The sequence below is a fragment of the Monosiga brevicollis genome, genomic scaffold, assembly GCF_000002865.3.
Source record: "Monosiga brevicollis MX1 MONBRscaffold_9 genomic scaffold, whole genome shotgun sequence".
In the NCBI taxonomy this organism is placed as follows: domain Eukaryota; class Choanoflagellata; order Craspedida; family Salpingoecidae; genus Monosiga; species Monosiga brevicollis.
In genome coordinates, this window is record NW_001865046.1 from 168,693 (window position 1) to 184,678 (window position 15,986).

Consider the following 15,986-nt stretch of genomic DNA (forward strand, 5'->3'; position numbering starts at 1 on the left):
GTCATGCAGATGCAATCACAGTCAGTCGGTGCAAGCCGCCACGGGGAAGGAGATGAAGAACCCGTAAAGGCCAGTAGCTTGGCTTGGAGGCCTTCGTTCTTGTCAGTGGGTCTTTCAGAGCCGAGCGCGGATGGGCATAGGAGGGTCATGTTTTGGTCACCTGGCGGCCATGGCAGCCAGGGTCAACTGCCTCTTCACCTCACTCACCTGGTGAACAAGTCAACGGAGGGATGCGCTAGGGATAGCAGGGACGGGGACCAAGGACCAAGGACCAAGGACCAAGGACGGGGTTCAAAAAAAAAAAAAAAGGAAAAAAGAAAAAGAAATGAAGTCATCCCTCATCAGATGATTCACCTTTGAAGTTGGTGCGTCATATCATGTCTGTGTGTGTGTGTGAGACTCAGCCCGACGGTATTGTCAGCATGGGTTGTCAGCATTAATTGTCAGCATGAGAGTTATGCAAATTGCCTACCTTTGGCTTTATTGCTGTGTGTGTGTGTGCGAGTGCGAGTGTGTGTGTGTGTGTGTTGTTTGTTCAATTTTTTTTGTGGATGCGCACAACAACGCAAGTGAAATGGCGGCGGGGACACTTTATCGAGCGGCACAGCTGTCCAGGTTAACGTGAGTTTGCGCCAGTGTGTGGATTGATTCCTTTTGTTTTTCCAAGCCGGATCCCTCCTTGTGGATGGCGGCTGGATCCCTCAAATGATGGCCTGAGGGTGCAGGTTCCTAGGCACCTCGGCTGGATGTCCGACCAAGCAGCGCAATGTGACTTCCCACGTTCTTACCTTCTCCAATGGGCGGCAATGGATGCTGGATTGCGGCGAAGGTGCGGGATCAGGTGCTGGTGACGCCGTTTTCAGCTCTGCAAGCGCGCCTGCTCACCTCGTGGGGTGCGTCTCATCACAGCCACTCAACACCAAATGCTGCACTGTCCTGAGGTCAAGGGCAGTCGTCTCGACGCCATCCTCATCACCCACCTCCACGCTGACCATGTCTTGGGCCTACCCGGTCTATTGGCCACGCTCTCTATGGCTGGTTCGTGCCACCTCGTCCCGTTGTGCATCCCTCCCCGCCGACTCCCCAGAGCCCAAATTAACAGCTCAGTTGTCCCGCGTGTCTCTCGGGTGCCATAGGCGGTCGCTCCGAATCCCAGCCGCTCAAAGTCATTGGTCCCGTACGTCGGTCGCTCCAGCTCTGCTCATGTTTCGCTGTGCTCTTTATTTTATTCTGTTTTGCTCTTATTTTTTTTCTCCCCGCACGCCAGCCCCGTGCACGTTGTTCCTTTTGCTTTCGCCATCTCTTGACCTCCCTATGGTCGACCCAATCCTTCCTTTGGCATTGCTCAGACGGGTTTGCGCCGACTGATCGAGACCATCCTGGAGCTCACGTTCTCGTACCTTACCTTTCCCATCGACTACCACGAACTCGATCCGCTGGAGACCCATGAACTTGGCCCAATGTTTGGGTACTGCGACTGCCTACCCGGCGATATTCTCACAACCCGCGTTCACTGCCCCTGCTGGGGTTTTGGTGCACTGATTCATTCTTCTTGCTTGCACACAGCCCCGATACCCCGGAGCTGGCAGCCTATCCCATTAAACATGCTGTCCCCTGCTTGGGCTATGTCATTACCGAAAGCCCTCCAACTCCCAAGGTACAAGCCTCCATGCGCCGAAGCTACAACGCCGTCGTCATTGGGGTTGACGCACGACCCGACACCTTAGATTGATGCTGCCCGTGCAAAAGCATTGGGCGTGTCTGGGCCCCTCTTGGGTACACTACGCCGCGAGGGAAGCGTAACCATTGAAGGTCAACTTGTGCACCTCGAAGACGTCTGCCACGCCGCCCTTCCGCCACGCAAGGTCAGAGCGCGGCCCCCGTCGAGATACTTTCTTGGGTTCTCTGTTCCCGTGTGCGCTTGAGGACTAAGCTGCATCGGCCTAGGTGGTTTTGCTGGGCGACACCAGTGATGCTTCCAGCCTGCATGCAGCTGGTCAAGGATGTCACACCGTTGTACACGAAGCCACGCTCGCTAGTGGCATGGAGGACCAGGTACATGTGTGTGCGCGTGCAGGAAGATGCTCGTGCTAGCCGTGTCGGCCAACCTCGGACCAACTCATTCATTTCCCATGTCACTCTAGGCCGTGGCCAACGGTCATTCAACTACCAACATGGCAGTGGACACGGCGCTAGCTTTGGGTGCCTCGCGCCTGATCCTAACGCATATCAGTCCTCGCTATGCCGTTGCCAGCCCAGAAGAGACGACGCCAGCCAAGAGCACTGATCTCGTGCTCCTGGACGAGGCACGCAATGCAGCAACAGCGCGATCGTCTGCGCTTGAGGTGGAACTCGCTCGTGATTTTGCGACATTCTCGTTTTAATTACACTTGATCACACGGACAGCGGCTATTGCCAAGACGGTTGCACATTGTAGCTGTTGAGCTTGCGAGGGAACCAACCCAAACAAAAGAAGGGGAACAAAGACCCGGCCAAAGTCACGGCGACGATTTGCCTTGTCCACTTGCTTTGGAACCTTACGAAGCAAAAGCAGGGTTGACAAACTCAAACCCAGCAAATTCCTCTTGCGGAATGAGCTTGAGCGCCCCCTTACCAACCGGTGTAAAGGCCGCCTGTCACAACGCGTGGGTCGGCAAGTGATTGAGGCTTGGCAATCAGCACGCACACAAATACAAGCAAAAACGTGGCTCTTCAGCCCACCAACCTTTTCACCGGTAAATTGCGAGTCGAAGTTGAGCGTCATTTTTGAGCCCGATGGCGGTACAAAGGGTGGTGACACCTAAAAGACCGGCCGGACGTGAATTGCCTGAAAATTTATGTTAAGACCCTCGCAACAATACCGTACCTTCTTGGCGTTGAGTTGATCCCAGTCAATGCTGCTGAAGAAGGCATGTCCCTATCACAAGGCATGGTTTTATTTTAGTAAGCGACGCCCGCTCAGCTCGTGTTGAGGGACCAGAGCGCTTGCAGGGCGAACCATAATGTCTTCAGCCCCAGAGCTACCGCTACCGAGCCGGGCGTCAGGGTCACTGGTCAAAAACTGCAGACACCAGGAAACGATGAGAGGCTTCACGCGAATCTCAATGACACCAAACAGGCTTGCTTGTTGAGAAGCCCCCCTACGAGTGTACAGACGCACGGCTTTGACTAGATCACTCGCGCTGGACGAGAGGTGGCGGGGATAGTGAACATCGTTGTCCAAAATTGCTTGGAAGAGCTCGTCATCGTCATCACCGCCAAATGGCGCCTCTCCCACCAGCATTTCATAAAGAAGAACGCCTAGGAACGTGACAGATACATGCATGCAGAGAAAAACGCGTGAGATGCAAACAACAATCATAACAGCACACGGGAAACGAAGGAGAAGAATACAGGCCAAACTCAACATTATCACCCTGCAAGCTCGGCGCCAACAAAGAAACGTACCAAGGGCCCAATAATCCACGGAAAAGTCATACGACTGGCCGTTGATGATTTCGGGCGCAATGTAGTCGGGTGTACCGCTGCGCGTCGGCAAAAACAATATCGTGAGAACAGGCGCAAAAATATATTGTCGGAGTGTTTGACTGCAAGGCGGAGGCGTCAAGCCTACCAAAACGTCGTTGCCCGGTTGCTCGCCGAAATGTCCTCCTTGGCCATGCCCATGTCCGCAATGCAAATGTGGCCGTCGGCACCGACCATGACGTTGTCCAATTTCAGATCCCTTCAATGCACGGGGTACCAGTGGTCAGAAAACAAGACTTGAAATCGTGCATCACGAAAAGAAGGAACAAACAAGGTTGAACGACGGCAAAAAAAGAGGCGCACCGGTAAATGATGCCTCGGCCGTGCATGAAGAAGAGACCCAAAAGGATTTCGGCGCAATAAAACTGGCTGAGAACCTCGCTGAAGCGGCCCTGCTGCATGATATGGTACATCAAATCCCCACCAGCCACAAAATCCATGACAAAAAAGAGTCGCCCCGGTGTCTGGAAGGTTGAGTGCAAATGCACGCAAAAGGGAGACTGCGTGCCCAGCGCCAGCACGTTCCGCTCGGTCATGATGCACTCGACCTCGTCATTCTGCGCGTGGGAGAGCGACAAATATCACCCATGTCAAGATGCAGGCCGTGGCACTCACCACGGGGGTTTCGTCTCAAGCGCCGATCGTACCTCAACAACGCTGGCCTTTTCAATGGCCTTGATAGCAAAGTACTTGCCCGAACTCTTCTCACGAGTCAAGATCACCTACGAGCAGCCCCAGAAACGCAAGTGGTCATCATCACGTCATTGTCATGCTCAGCAGAGCCAAAAAATAGACGAGTCATCCATGGGCCAAGCAAAGCCCTTTTCGACGAGTGCACGGACCTTGCCAAAAGAGCCGCGGCCGAGAACGGAAAGCAGTTCAAAGTCGGCGAGGCTCTTGGATTCACCCGCAGTGACCTGGGGGCATCCAATCAGACCAGGAGCGCAGCGTGTTTGTGAGAGCGGGCCTTGTGTAATCAAGGCACCTGTACCATCAAGCTGGCGGTCAGCCTGACCTGGCTGCGAAAGTCTGATGGGAGCTTGTTGCGGCCCTCAATCTCCTTTTGATGCTCCATCATAAACTCAGAGGAGGCAGTCGAGTGCACAGAGGCCATCAGGCGATCCTCTGTGGTTTCCTTGCCGGAATCGCCGGAATCGACGGTCGAGCCATGGTCTGGAACCATCATGTAAAACGCCGCGCCTAACAATTATCGGTGGCCAAAATTGACGAGAAGCAACACAGGCAAGCACAAAGCATCATGTTGGGCATGGGCCATGAGAGAACCAAAACGGGCTACAATACCAACATTCAGGAGACAGGATAGCGTCGAACCTTGTCGCTTGTCCAACAGCTTGTACCAGCCAGTATACTTGCCCGCTGACTGCGGATCGGCAATGTCCTTCAGCTCAAAGGTCATGGCACCCATAAAATCGTTGCGGCGCAGAAAGTCTTTGTCCCACACGGCCACATGAATCTGAGTGAGGCAAGAGGGTGATTCATGAATGGTGCGCTCAATGGGCCAATGTCGGGCTGGCAATCCGTATCAATGAATGAAAACCGCTAGCTGCATGCCAGTACCGTCTCAGTCAGGTCCGCGGTGGCTGGGAAAGGCACAGAAAAGGTCTGGCGAAAACTTGGGTTCAGCTCCTTTGGATGCACGGGTGTTTTGAGGCGCATCACCTCGGTGCCCTTGCGCATGACTTTGATCTATGGCCAAGTACGCCCACACATCAATGCAAGCATTGGAAAGGATTGAAGGGGTAAGAACGACAAAAGTTGGTTCGATCGCATCGTGCGCATTGACAGCATGTCGCACCTTGACGTAGGGGTCGCTGGTACCGGTAGGGTCCATGGGCAGGAGGTTGCGAGCGTCGCCAACATAAATGGTCAACTTATTCGACTTGTCCGAATCCTGACCCCGGAAGAAGAAGCGCTCAATGAGCACTGAGCTGTAACACGCTGGCCTGCGACTGTTGAGTGGAAAAGAATTCATACCTTTTCAAAGCGCAAGTCCAGAAACAAACGTCCACGGCGCTCCTGCAGATCGACGCCACACAATGCCGGGACGCGCGCAGTGCAGTTTTTGTGGCAGTTGATCTTGCAAGCTAGACAAGCCGGAAGAAGTCACTATGAAGGCTCGGGCTTCTCTGATTTCTCGGCTTGTACGATTCGTCACCAGAAGCAGAGCTGAACTTACAGCCACATTGGGAGCCTTGCCGAGCAATGCCATACAGCAAAGTGCCACTGCAGAAACCGCAAAAACAACTGAGAACGGCGATCGAGCGCCTCGGGGGCTTTGCCTATCAAGCGCAGCCAACGGGTCAAGCAGAGCAGCAGCAGCAGCAGCAACGTACCAGTGGTCGCAAAAGGTGGGACGATAGTAGGTGCGAACGGCAAAGTTGTGCTTGGTAGTCGCGTTGAGATCCGACTATTTGTACCCAGAAAGATGCGATGAGGTAAGAAGCAGCATAAGAGCCACTGTAGTTGGCCGACAGCGTCGTGGCCGACAGGCTCATTGATGCAACAAGGGGGGTGTACTGACATCATCAGCAAGGCCTGGGCATTTGAAGTGCACGTATTCATGGCATCGCTTGTGGGTCACAAAGCCACACTCTTCCCATCACGGCGATCCGGGCAAAAGTGAGAGAGAGACCTCAAGCACCTGACAGTAACGACCAGTCTTGAGGGCGGATGATAAAGCAAAGAACAGACCGGTGCAGGCGTAGCCCTGCTTGTTGAGGCCCCAGATGAACTCTTTGCAGTGGGCACAAAAGGTGGGCTGCTTGAAAAACTATCACACGATCCCAGAGCAAAAGTATTTGAGTCGACATGCGAGGAGAAAATGCGAGGGCACAGAGTGGTGGTCTGGTCTGGTCTGATCTAGACTTGCAAGCGGGATCCGGCACCATACCTTGGCTGCAAAGCGGTGGCCTTGAACCACGTGCACCTTCTGACGTCGAATCCCTCCCTCGCGGCTAGATCAGGCCAGCACCAAAGGTGCAACACACATGAGGGAGGTCAAACCAAGGCAGCAAGCAGATATTACGAGTCGGATCAGTCGACGAACCGGATCTTGCCGGTGGCCACCCGGCCTGGCTTGTCGGACATGGTGGCGGGGGGGGGGGGATCGATCGCGAAAGCGTGTGCGTCCAACTGCTGGTCACAAGAAAAAGCCGGGCTACGTGGCCGTGGCATCCAGTTCCAGACATCAAATGCACAAGCAATGGACAATCCACATGAGTACGAGACCATGAGTGCAAATCCGAACGAGCGAAAGAGAGAACAAAGGACATGGATCACACGGGACGAGGCATCGCCAGACTCACGCGTCAGCTTTCCGAGGATGGTCGGTCGCAAAAAGCGACTCTCGAGGGGTTTCTTCCCTCTGCAAGCTGCTCACGGTTGGGGCACCAGCTATCCGACCTGACAAAAAGGGTACAACACAGCCAGGCACAAACCGGAAGTGAGCGCAACAGGAGGGAAAGGGGCGGGGGTTGTTCAGAGCGAGATCGCGGGGAAGGATCGGATCGATCGATCTCCACGATCACACACCACAAAATACTCAACGCCCCCATGACACATCCCAAGTGTGCACATGTGATCAGGTTTGTGTTCTATTTTATCGACTTGTTGCAGTAAAATATTTTCAACTACTACTCCTTCCTTTACCAAGTGTCGTCTTTATGTAGATTATGTTTAACTTGTTGCAGGCCATGTTTCAAAATCTGACAATGAAGTTGCTTGGGGCTTGCATTGTTTTGCCAGCTTGCACAAAGAACCTAGCCGCGTGTCCTACAACACTTCCCTTGTCTGTGTCGCTGCCTCTTGGTCTGTTTGCCTGTGTCTCTGTCTCTGTCTCTGTGTCTGTGTCTGTGTCTGTGTCTGTGTCTGTGTCTGTGTCTGTGTCTGTGTCTGTGTCTGTGTCTGTGTCTGTGTCTGTGTCTGTGTCTGTGTCTGTGTCTGTGTCTGTGTCTGTGTCTGTGTCTGTGTCTGTGTCTGTGTCTGTGTCTGTGTCTGTGTCTGTGTCTGTGTGTCTGTGTGTCTGTGTGTCTGTGTGTCTGTGTGTCTGTGTGTCTGTGTGTCTCTGTCTCTGTGTCTCTTTCGCTCTGTCTCTGTGTCTGTCTGTCGCGCGCGCGCACACGCGCGCACGCACGCACACACGCACGCGCACACACACACACACATTCGGCACAGACTGAAACGCGCGTACATTGGGAGACACACGCGATAAGATCTGCTTAATACAAGATGTGCAGATATCAAGAGGGTGGATTGACAAGGATTGCAAGCTTGCCATCAACGGCCCACTTCAAAGACAAGAACTGTTGCTTCTTAGTTGGCCAGGGTGGCAAGCTTGACCAGTACTTGCGCCACGCTCTCGTAGGTGGGACGCTCATCAGCCGCTGCCATGCAACTGCGGCACAGTGCAACAAAATCCTGTGCCTCCTCTGGGTGTGTCCACATGTCGGCGGCAAAGCGTGACCCAAAGGAATCGGTTTCACTGCCGGGCGTCAGCTCAAACCGCATGACATCGCCAGCCAAAATGGCATCACGCGTCGCCCAGGGTGATGCCTTGGCAAGATGATCCACTGGCTCGCGACGAGTCAGCAGTTCCAAGCCAATCACGCCACCACTGTAAACGTCTGCCGCCATGGTCACCCGATTGCCTTCCAGCACCTCGGGTGCTGACCATAAAAGCGTCCCCTCCGTCTACAAAGTCACACATTCAGATGAGTCAACTAACAAAACTGGCGGCAGACGCGGGCCAGTGGAGTCCAGCACACCGAGATGTACTAACAAAGTGTTCAGAGCTGCTTGACTTGGAAGATTTGACATCCCGCAATGTGAGATCGAGGTAAGCCGTGCCGAAATCTGCAATCTTCACCTCCCCGCTGGCGGCCAACAATAGATTGCCACTCTACGGCAAAAGCGAGCGAAGACGGACAAATTAACCCCCCCCCCCCCCGAATGCAGCCAGTGAGGAAGGCACCAACAGCACTTGCGCAACCAAGCTTGCGCCTTGCAGAATCAAACGCAGACCTTGAGATCGCGATGCAGAATGGGTGGGTCTTGCCCATGAAGATACACCATGCCTCGCACAAAGCCAAGCATTAGCTTCAGGCGGCGGCTCCAGGTGAGAGAAGCCTCTCCGCGCAACATGGTGTTTAAACTACCACCGCTGCAAAACTCCAGTACCAAAAAAGGGCAATGTTCTGGGTCAAACCCAGCACCATAGAAAAACACCTATCATCAAGGGCCAATGCGTACAGGTTGAGGGCAAACCGACATGACCACGGCCATGCCGACTTTGAGGCTCATGTTATCCATAGCAATATTTATAAAGGGTCAGCACTCACAATGTTGCGATGCCGAAGCTCACGGAGCACGGTCATCTCCTTATCAAAGTCCTGCACGGCTTGTTCGTCATATTCAAAGGCATGTCGTTGCAGACGCTTCACAGCTGTTGAGCGATCTTGCCACTGACACAGCCAGACCTGAGGTCGATCGCCCCAATTCAAAGCGAGGGCAGGGTCAAAATGGCGAGTTAAGATGCCCGCATGTCAACGAGTGGACGTGACTGAGCAAGACGCCATACCGACCTCGCCAAAAGCGCCTTTTGACTCGTTATCGATACGACGCTCAAATTCAAGCTCGCCGAACGGAATTTCCCAAATCTTTTTGAGGCGAACCACTTCTTCCTTGGTCTCCTCGAGAAGCGAATACTGGCGACGATTTTCGACATGGTAGCGACGCACACAGATAACCAGTCCACAGCAGCTAGACGCAAACACGACAACGCCTGACCAAGGTAGAACAACCGACGGACCGTGAGCAGGTCAAGCCATTGCGCGAAGATAAAGCTCACTCAAGCAAGAATCAGCCGTGAGGCGACGCACCAATGGCTATGGCAGCAGATACCCAAGCAATGCTGATTGTGCAGCGGTCGCCATAGTAGCCAGAAGTGCAGTGACACACAGTCTTCATGTCACTGTTTACCAAGCAACTGCCATGACGGCAGTCGTTGGTCACGCACACGGAGCAATTGGCGAGTGCTGAAGCTCCGACGTCCGCCGTCGTTGTGCCGTTGGGGCAAGCGATGCAAGTATGAGACTTGCCTGCAAGAAGTCAGTCGCACCCAGGCAATGCGGACATGAGACGCAGAGCGTCGATAACGAATTTAATTCTGGTGATGGTTGCCGGTTTGTAAGCGCTCAATGCCAAAAGCGTACCAAGGTTATCGGAGTAGGAACCATTCGCGCACGGCAAACACAATAAACTGTTCTCATCCATTGCATATTGACCCGGCGGACAGCCTAGCTGTAAAGCTAGTTCGCCGAAACAGTTTGGACAATAAGCAGACGCAATTGGAGCATCGAGTCTGATTCAGTGGGCCCGCAAATGGGAGCGGCACAGACCGCGAATATCAGCTGTCGGTGCGAAATGGCCGGCATGGTCGCCCGTCACCAAGCCACCTGCTGTTGTGATAAGAAACCCCTTGGAACTACACAACCCTCATACACAGAGCCAATGGTCGCAGTGAGTGGCCGTCCTGGTCGCCGTTGTTGCCTGGCCAAAATCATAAGACCGAGCAAAGTACCCACTTGTGCGTGATTGTCAATAGACCACCAAACCAAGGAACGGAGTGCTGCGCTGGTACGGTCTGCCAAATCCACCGATCTTCGGGCGTAAACCCCCCAACATATAGTGTATCAAACTTCAAGTGACCCGAAGAATGCACAGGAAACGGGCGAAAAGATCGAAGGCAACCATTCCATGAGCTCGATGCTTCCGAGGGCATGCCGCAGACACCGTCGAAAAATGAAACAAGGCTGTGCAGGAGATTTTGGGACGCACAATATGTTGCGCAGAGTTGACGTCAGCGTCCGCCATGGCAATGCCACCGTAGACTACAATGTACTTGTTGCCAAAGGATGCAAAGGCCGGCATGTATGGGGCCGGACTAAGTGCGAATCAATGCGCGACAAGCGAGACAGCAGATATGGCCAAACCTCGTGAGAAAAGCCAAGGCAAAGCGAAATGGCAACAGTGCGTGAGCAGAACTTCAGCACAAACATCTTCAAGTCGATGGCGGTCGTGCTTTGCGCAACTATACTCCAATGCATGGTGTTGAAGTCCAGCACGTAAGTGCTGGTATTTCCTACAGTACTACCGCCGTGTGCCACAAGCCGTTGGCGCCCATCGGCGCTCGTGTGGAGAAAATCTAGGCCCATGTATGACAAGTGCAGACGTCGACATCAGCCATGGCAAGCAGACCCAGTTGATGGCCCTGTGGCACCCATCTTGTCGTCAAGGAAAATTGCAGCGCGGCACCAACACCAACACCCAACGTACATGCGCCAGTGGCAAATACGGTCGGCATGGCGCCGGTCGTGACTTCTTCACGCCAGCAGCCAACTTCAGGATTTGCCGAGCTGTAGTAGTAACCAAACGAATCCGTGACAAACTCGGACCAAAAGTCCCAGGCCACAGTCAGGCGCGTACTGAATCCTCCATATACAAAAAGCATGCCTGCAGCCCAACGTTCAATCAAGATGGCCCGAATGAGCCATCTTATCGACAAAGAGTCGTTCAAGGGCGCCCTCAAACCTCACCGATCTCGTCAAAGATATCCAAATCAGGGCAGAAGGTCGTGTTGGCAGGCTTGGAAGTAGGTAGGGTCACAGCTAAATGACTGGCTCGAGCTGTGACTTTATGGCTCTTGGAGGGCAAGGTTAAGTTCACCCACAAGGGCATGGAGGCGTCCAGCAAGTAGAATGTGTTGAGGGGCTCATACACAAACAGGCCGGATGTACTCCCACCAAACAAAAAATACTTTGAATAACCCACAGGCGTCAACGTAGCGCCCTGGGTTGGCGGCGGGGTAGCACCAAGGTTGGGAATCTTATCCAACGACTGCTGACACATATCCACGTGCCAAATTGTATCATACTAACAACAATGGTCATTGAGAAACGCGGGGAGGCAAAGCATGGTTGCCGAAAACATTTTTTTTGTGAGTGGATGTCTTTAAGCCTGGAACAGCGAGATTGATTTTCCTTCATGTCACACAATGATGTTGCCAAAACAAAAGCCGCAATGTGTATTTCCTGCGAGGACGACGCCATGCGAGCAAAACCTACCAATGTGCCAAAGACATTGGCTCCGCCAAAAAGGTAACCGTCGGGAAAATAAGAGGCCGAGGCCACCTCAATGGAAGACTCGAGGCCGTTGTAGTTATAGTTGAGTTGGCGCCAGTATCCAACACTGATGTCAAATTGCCACAAGTCATTCTCAGTCACCACGCCTACATGAGAAATGATGGAAGTTGTGAGACAGTGCAAATTGTCGGCGCTAATCGCTCGCGGTCAGAACCTCCGAGCATACCGGTATAGCCGGACCAAAGAATGATGCTCATGGTGGCGGGATTGTAGGCGATGGTGGACCACTGTCGGGGATTAGGCTTGTCGCTGAGATCTTTGACGGGAATCTCTCGCCAGAGCATGCCCGTGACGTTGGTCGAGTTTTTTTGCCAAGCCTTGAATCCGATGACCCAGGCAGGTTGATACCAAGCCGAGGAGCACCGTGAGCCAGCACAGCACGACAAGGAGTGGACGAGGCGGGAGGGTACGAAATGACACGTGCTAGACACCTTACACCTTACCTCATCTGGTATGGACAGATACTGCAAGGAGCGTGACCCAAGGGGTGTGACTCCATATTTCCAAAAGGCCATCTTGTTCTGAAATGGACCGGTGGTGTATTGTGGAAGGTCCGAGGCGCTGTACCTGCGGCATAGACAAGGTATGATGATGTATCGTACATGGCCGATACCATTGTTTGAGCAAGAGCAACACGGTCAGTTTCAACAGGAGGAGGGCTGCGTGGGTCAACTCACCCAATGGCAGTCGCGTTTCCGATGCGGGTCCATTGGCCGTCAGAACAGTAGGGGGCTGACAAATTGAGATCAAAGCGCCAGACATCATCATAATAGGTAGTTTCCCAATCAGTACCGCTCGTCATTATGACTTGGCCCGGGTGCTTTCGATCGCTCATGAGGTAAGCACCTGCCCGAGCCGGGGGGCAGTCCGTCGTGCAGGACACCGAGGTCCAAGCACCATTGGAAAAGAGCCAGGTGTCCTTCATGGCACTGACCAGACTGGCACCGCCAAAAACGAGATGGCAGCTGCGGTTCAAAGGCTCGCTATCATATATCAACTGCACCGCACTATCTGAGCGTGAAACGGGAATCTCACTGTTTTCCGCGTCAGTTTGATAGGGAGCGATGATGTGGTCAGCCGCATCGTAAATCAATGTGTCGTTGAAACAAACGGGCGATGTGCCGTTGGCGCATCCAAAGAAGAAGAGCAAGTCGTTTTCTTCATGGTCAGCAAAGGCTGTGGCATAAGAGTAGCGGATAAGATCCTCGAGGATGGCGATGGGAGTCCAGCGGTTGTTGCTAAAGTCAATGTGCCATGCATCTTTTGGGGACGTTGCATCCGTAAAGTAATCGCTTGGCTCCATGAGGCCGCCAAAAACAACACCCTTGCCGTTTCGATTGAGTTGCAGCATGACGTTGACGCGTCCTACATGAGAGCGAGCGAGGATATAGCACGAGCAAAACATGAGCCTAGAACCCGACGAGAGGCTCCGCGCGAGTCTTTTTGAATGTCAAACGAGCTTACCTTGCGGTCCGTTGACGGCATAGGACGACTGGCTCCAGCGATTATAGACATCCAAAACGCTCGTATCATCAGGGCAGGGAGATTCCATGCCGCTGGTCAGGCCAGCCGTTAAAGCCAAGAGCAAGAAGCAGCCAGCAACATGCCTGCAACCCATGATGGCACGTCGGCCAAGCGTAGGGTTCCCTGCTTACAACAAGAACGATCTGAGTGGCAGCTCCGTAAATCCGTGAGCCTCCGCCTTGAGAGTGCAGTTCCCGGCCATTCATCCACCGATTTCCCCAGAGGCTGCAATCACCCCAGTGGCTGCGATCACCCCAGTGGCTGCGATCACCCAGCTCTCCGTCACTCCTGCCTGCAGAAAACCCCTTGGCAAACAGGGTAGACAATCACAGCAGCAGCAACACGCGCACACGAAAAAAAAAATTATGACGTGTGTGCGTTTTGCGGTAAGGATGATTATCTGACATCCCACATGTGAAGGGATAGTTTAGGGACTCGGGCTATGCTCAACGACTTGTCTTGTGTTATGGAGATGGCCTGTTGCTAGAACTCAGATGAAAAGTGAACAACGCGCTGTGCTTCTTGGCCGATAGGGGCACGTGAGACGGTCGTTCAGATGACACGACGGATGAAGGCTGGTAAGACGACGATCGAGGCTGGGCGTGTGCTTTTGGAAAATGGGGTCGCTGGGTCTAGGGCTAGGCTTCAACTGGGGCAAAATCAAAGGCCACGAGGCGGAGCGGCGAGTCCAGACCGAGGACAAGCAGCCAGCGGGCCTCGGCCTGTGAACCGAGGCGAGGGTCAACGATCAGTCAGATGCCTCAAGCCACAGAGGCCCACCATTCCAGGAACTGAGAGCCAAACTGACCAAGAGACCACGAATCAGAACGGGATTATGATAAAACGTATAAGCAAGCTCCCCCGTGTTGGCGTGCCAGCCAAAGAGACGACGGTTATCCCCACCTGACAGCAGCACCGACCCTCGGACCTGGCGAGAGGCGGCCGAGGCACGGGCTTGCGGATGAGTGGCAAGTAGCAGCCCGTCATAGATGCACGCCGGGACCGACCTGAAGTTGCCGCACCAAACCCACGTGACCCTTGAGCGTGTGCAGAATGATGAGTCGCAAGTCATAGACATGGATTACGGCATCCGCGCCTCCCGTGGCCACTCGATCGGCCTGCACCGCAATGGATTCCTATGCTTGGTTGTCACCATCGCACACACTGTTCAGAACACAAACAGACGCATGCACAAGCGACGACGCTACGCAAGCCGGATGTTGGCCGGCAAACAACACACCACACTACTCTCGTGGCATACATTTGCCTGGAGGGAATGCTGGAAGGGAGCAAAGCAACCGACAGAGCCATCAAATGCACCCCAAAAGAGCTGTTGACCGCTCGTGTCCAGCTCACACGCCGATATGCCAGCTGGGCACAGCATGGGCTCCTCAAATGGCTCCAGAGTATCTCGGTTGTGCACCAGGCATCTAGGTTGACAGGGGGAGTGAAGCACCACCATAGCCCAACATTCTTCGGGCCCACGAGGACAGGCACAGCCTTCATTTCACGTACGCGGTGCCGTCCCAGCTCACGGGACAGAGGATAGGTTCGAGGGTTGGCCCACCCATGGTCAGGATGCGCACGACCTGGTCGGCAAACAGCCGCCGCTGACATCCAGGACTAGCTTGATCGCGTCCAGCTCCCAGCGGCAGGGGCCAGCATGCAACCACCCTAGACTCGCACACAGTTTGTCAACATTGAGGCTGGGCACACACCAACGCTGCAAGCAGCATGCAGCTGGAAAAACAGGAATGTTGGATAGAGTCGGAGAAGCACAAAAATGCTCCAGAGCAAGAGGAAAAGGAAAAAAAAAAAATACATAGGCAAGCCAGACATTTGCTCGAGAGGAGGGTGCAACTGACCCATCCTGGGTGCCAGCATAGATCCAGTTGCCCTTGATGTGCAAGGTGGTCACCTCCGACCCCACCCAGGCACGCATGGTGGCAACGACAGTGCAGGCCGCCAGATCGACCACGTGAACCTAAATGTGGACACCCCGGCACCCTGGGGTGAGCGCGCACACGCCCGATGTCACGCCAGTGTGAGTATATCGTGTTGCGCCACCGGTACGCACCAGGCCGCTCTCAGTTCCAATGGCGACCAGCGGCGTGTTGCCTATGGCCGTGGAGACGGCAGAGAGCACGGTGGCATCTTCGTCTTGACAGACGTGCAGCGTTTTCTCTGATACAAGTGGGGCAGCCAAGCGATGCACGAGCACTATTGCCCAGGCGTGGAAGAGAGATGAAGTGATTAGCCTTGGTGTAAGGTCTGGACAGAAGGGCACCCACGGGCATCTGACGAACATTGCCCCGACTGCGTTAGAATGCACAGAAGGCCGTGTTCTGTGCTTAACTGCCAGTCAACAGGTCGGTCTGTGGACAAGGGCGCGCTATTCGTGGCCCGAAATCGCCCTCGGACCCAGTTGGCCTCGGTGTGCAGGTGCCTACAGAATCACAGCCGTGCGTACGCGCATGAGGAAACTCGGGATTCTGAATTAATGTTCCAAGGGTTGTTCGAACCGTCGCAGGCTCTCCAGATGCGTCGCGGTTGTGGGCATTGACGCACACGCACTGCAGCCTGGACGTGTTGGGAACACAACCACAGGGATGAGCGGAACAGAACTTGCGGCCGACAGCCGCTCAAAGCAACAGTGCGCAGCGCATCACCGTGAATGGCATGTCCAATGACCCGGGCATGGTGCGCCTCCCACACCAC

The 15,986-nt window shown here is 54.1% G+C and overlaps 4 protein-coding genes across 4 annotated transcripts; 1 reads left to right on the forward strand and 3 right to left on the reverse strand.

The window, feature by feature from the left end:
- Positions 1-448: 448 nt before the first annotated feature.
- On the forward strand, positions 449-2,345 carry MONBRDRAFT_25108 (uncharacterized protein; the record flags this gene model as incomplete). The annotated part of the gene is made up of 9 exons (XM_001745431.1): positions 449-621; positions 726-829; positions 910-1,038; positions 1,137-1,177; positions 1,350-1,468; positions 1,567-1,657; positions 1,728-1,865; positions 1,948-2,055; positions 2,145-2,345. Coding segments are annotated over 9 exons (1,104 nt in total), but the record flags the coding sequence as incomplete, so codon positions are not given.
- A 192-nt stretch (positions 2,346-2,537) lies between these two features.
- On the reverse strand, positions 2,538-4,061 carry MONBRDRAFT_25109 (uncharacterized protein; the record flags this gene model as incomplete). Its single annotated transcript, XM_001745574.1, has 8 exons — positions 2,538-2,633; positions 2,726-2,800; positions 2,867-2,917; positions 2,999-3,061; positions 3,161-3,300; positions 3,448-3,524; positions 3,614-3,724; positions 3,829-4,061. The coding sequence occupies 8 exons, from the start codon at positions 4,059-4,061 to the stop codon at positions 2,538-2,540; spliced, it is 846 nt and encodes a 281-aa protein (XP_001745626.1).
- A 111-nt stretch (positions 4,062-4,172) lies between these two features.
- On the reverse strand, positions 4,173-6,633 carry MONBRDRAFT_25110 (uncharacterized protein; the record flags this gene model as incomplete). The annotated part of the gene is made up of 12 exons (XM_001745575.1): positions 4,173-4,247; positions 4,368-4,442; positions 4,541-4,698; positions 4,858-4,999; positions 5,104-5,232; positions 5,342-5,437; positions 5,521-5,630; positions 5,723-5,825; positions 5,964-6,062; positions 6,188-6,316; positions 6,437-6,500; positions 6,593-6,633. Coding segments are annotated over 12 exons (1,221 nt in total), but the record flags the coding sequence as incomplete, so codon positions are not given.
- A 1,150-nt stretch (positions 6,634-7,783) lies between these two features.
- Positions 7,784-13,574, reverse strand: MONBRDRAFT_36929 (uncharacterized protein). The gene is made up of 11 exons (XM_001745576.1): positions 13,209-13,574; positions 12,422-13,109; positions 12,188-12,311; positions 11,911-12,061; positions 11,667-11,830; positions 11,139-11,244; positions 10,879-11,055; positions 9,423-9,641; positions 9,126-9,325; positions 8,883-9,020; positions 7,784-8,235 (listed from the first exon to the last, which is right to left on the reverse strand). Exons 1-11 carry the CDS (start codon positions 13,360-13,362, stop codon positions 7,858-7,860), a joined length of 2,499 nt encoding a protein of 832 aa, XP_001745628.1. The 5' UTR covers positions 13,363-13,574; the 3' UTR covers positions 7,784-7,857.
- Positions 13,575-15,986: the final 2,412 nt, after the last annotated feature.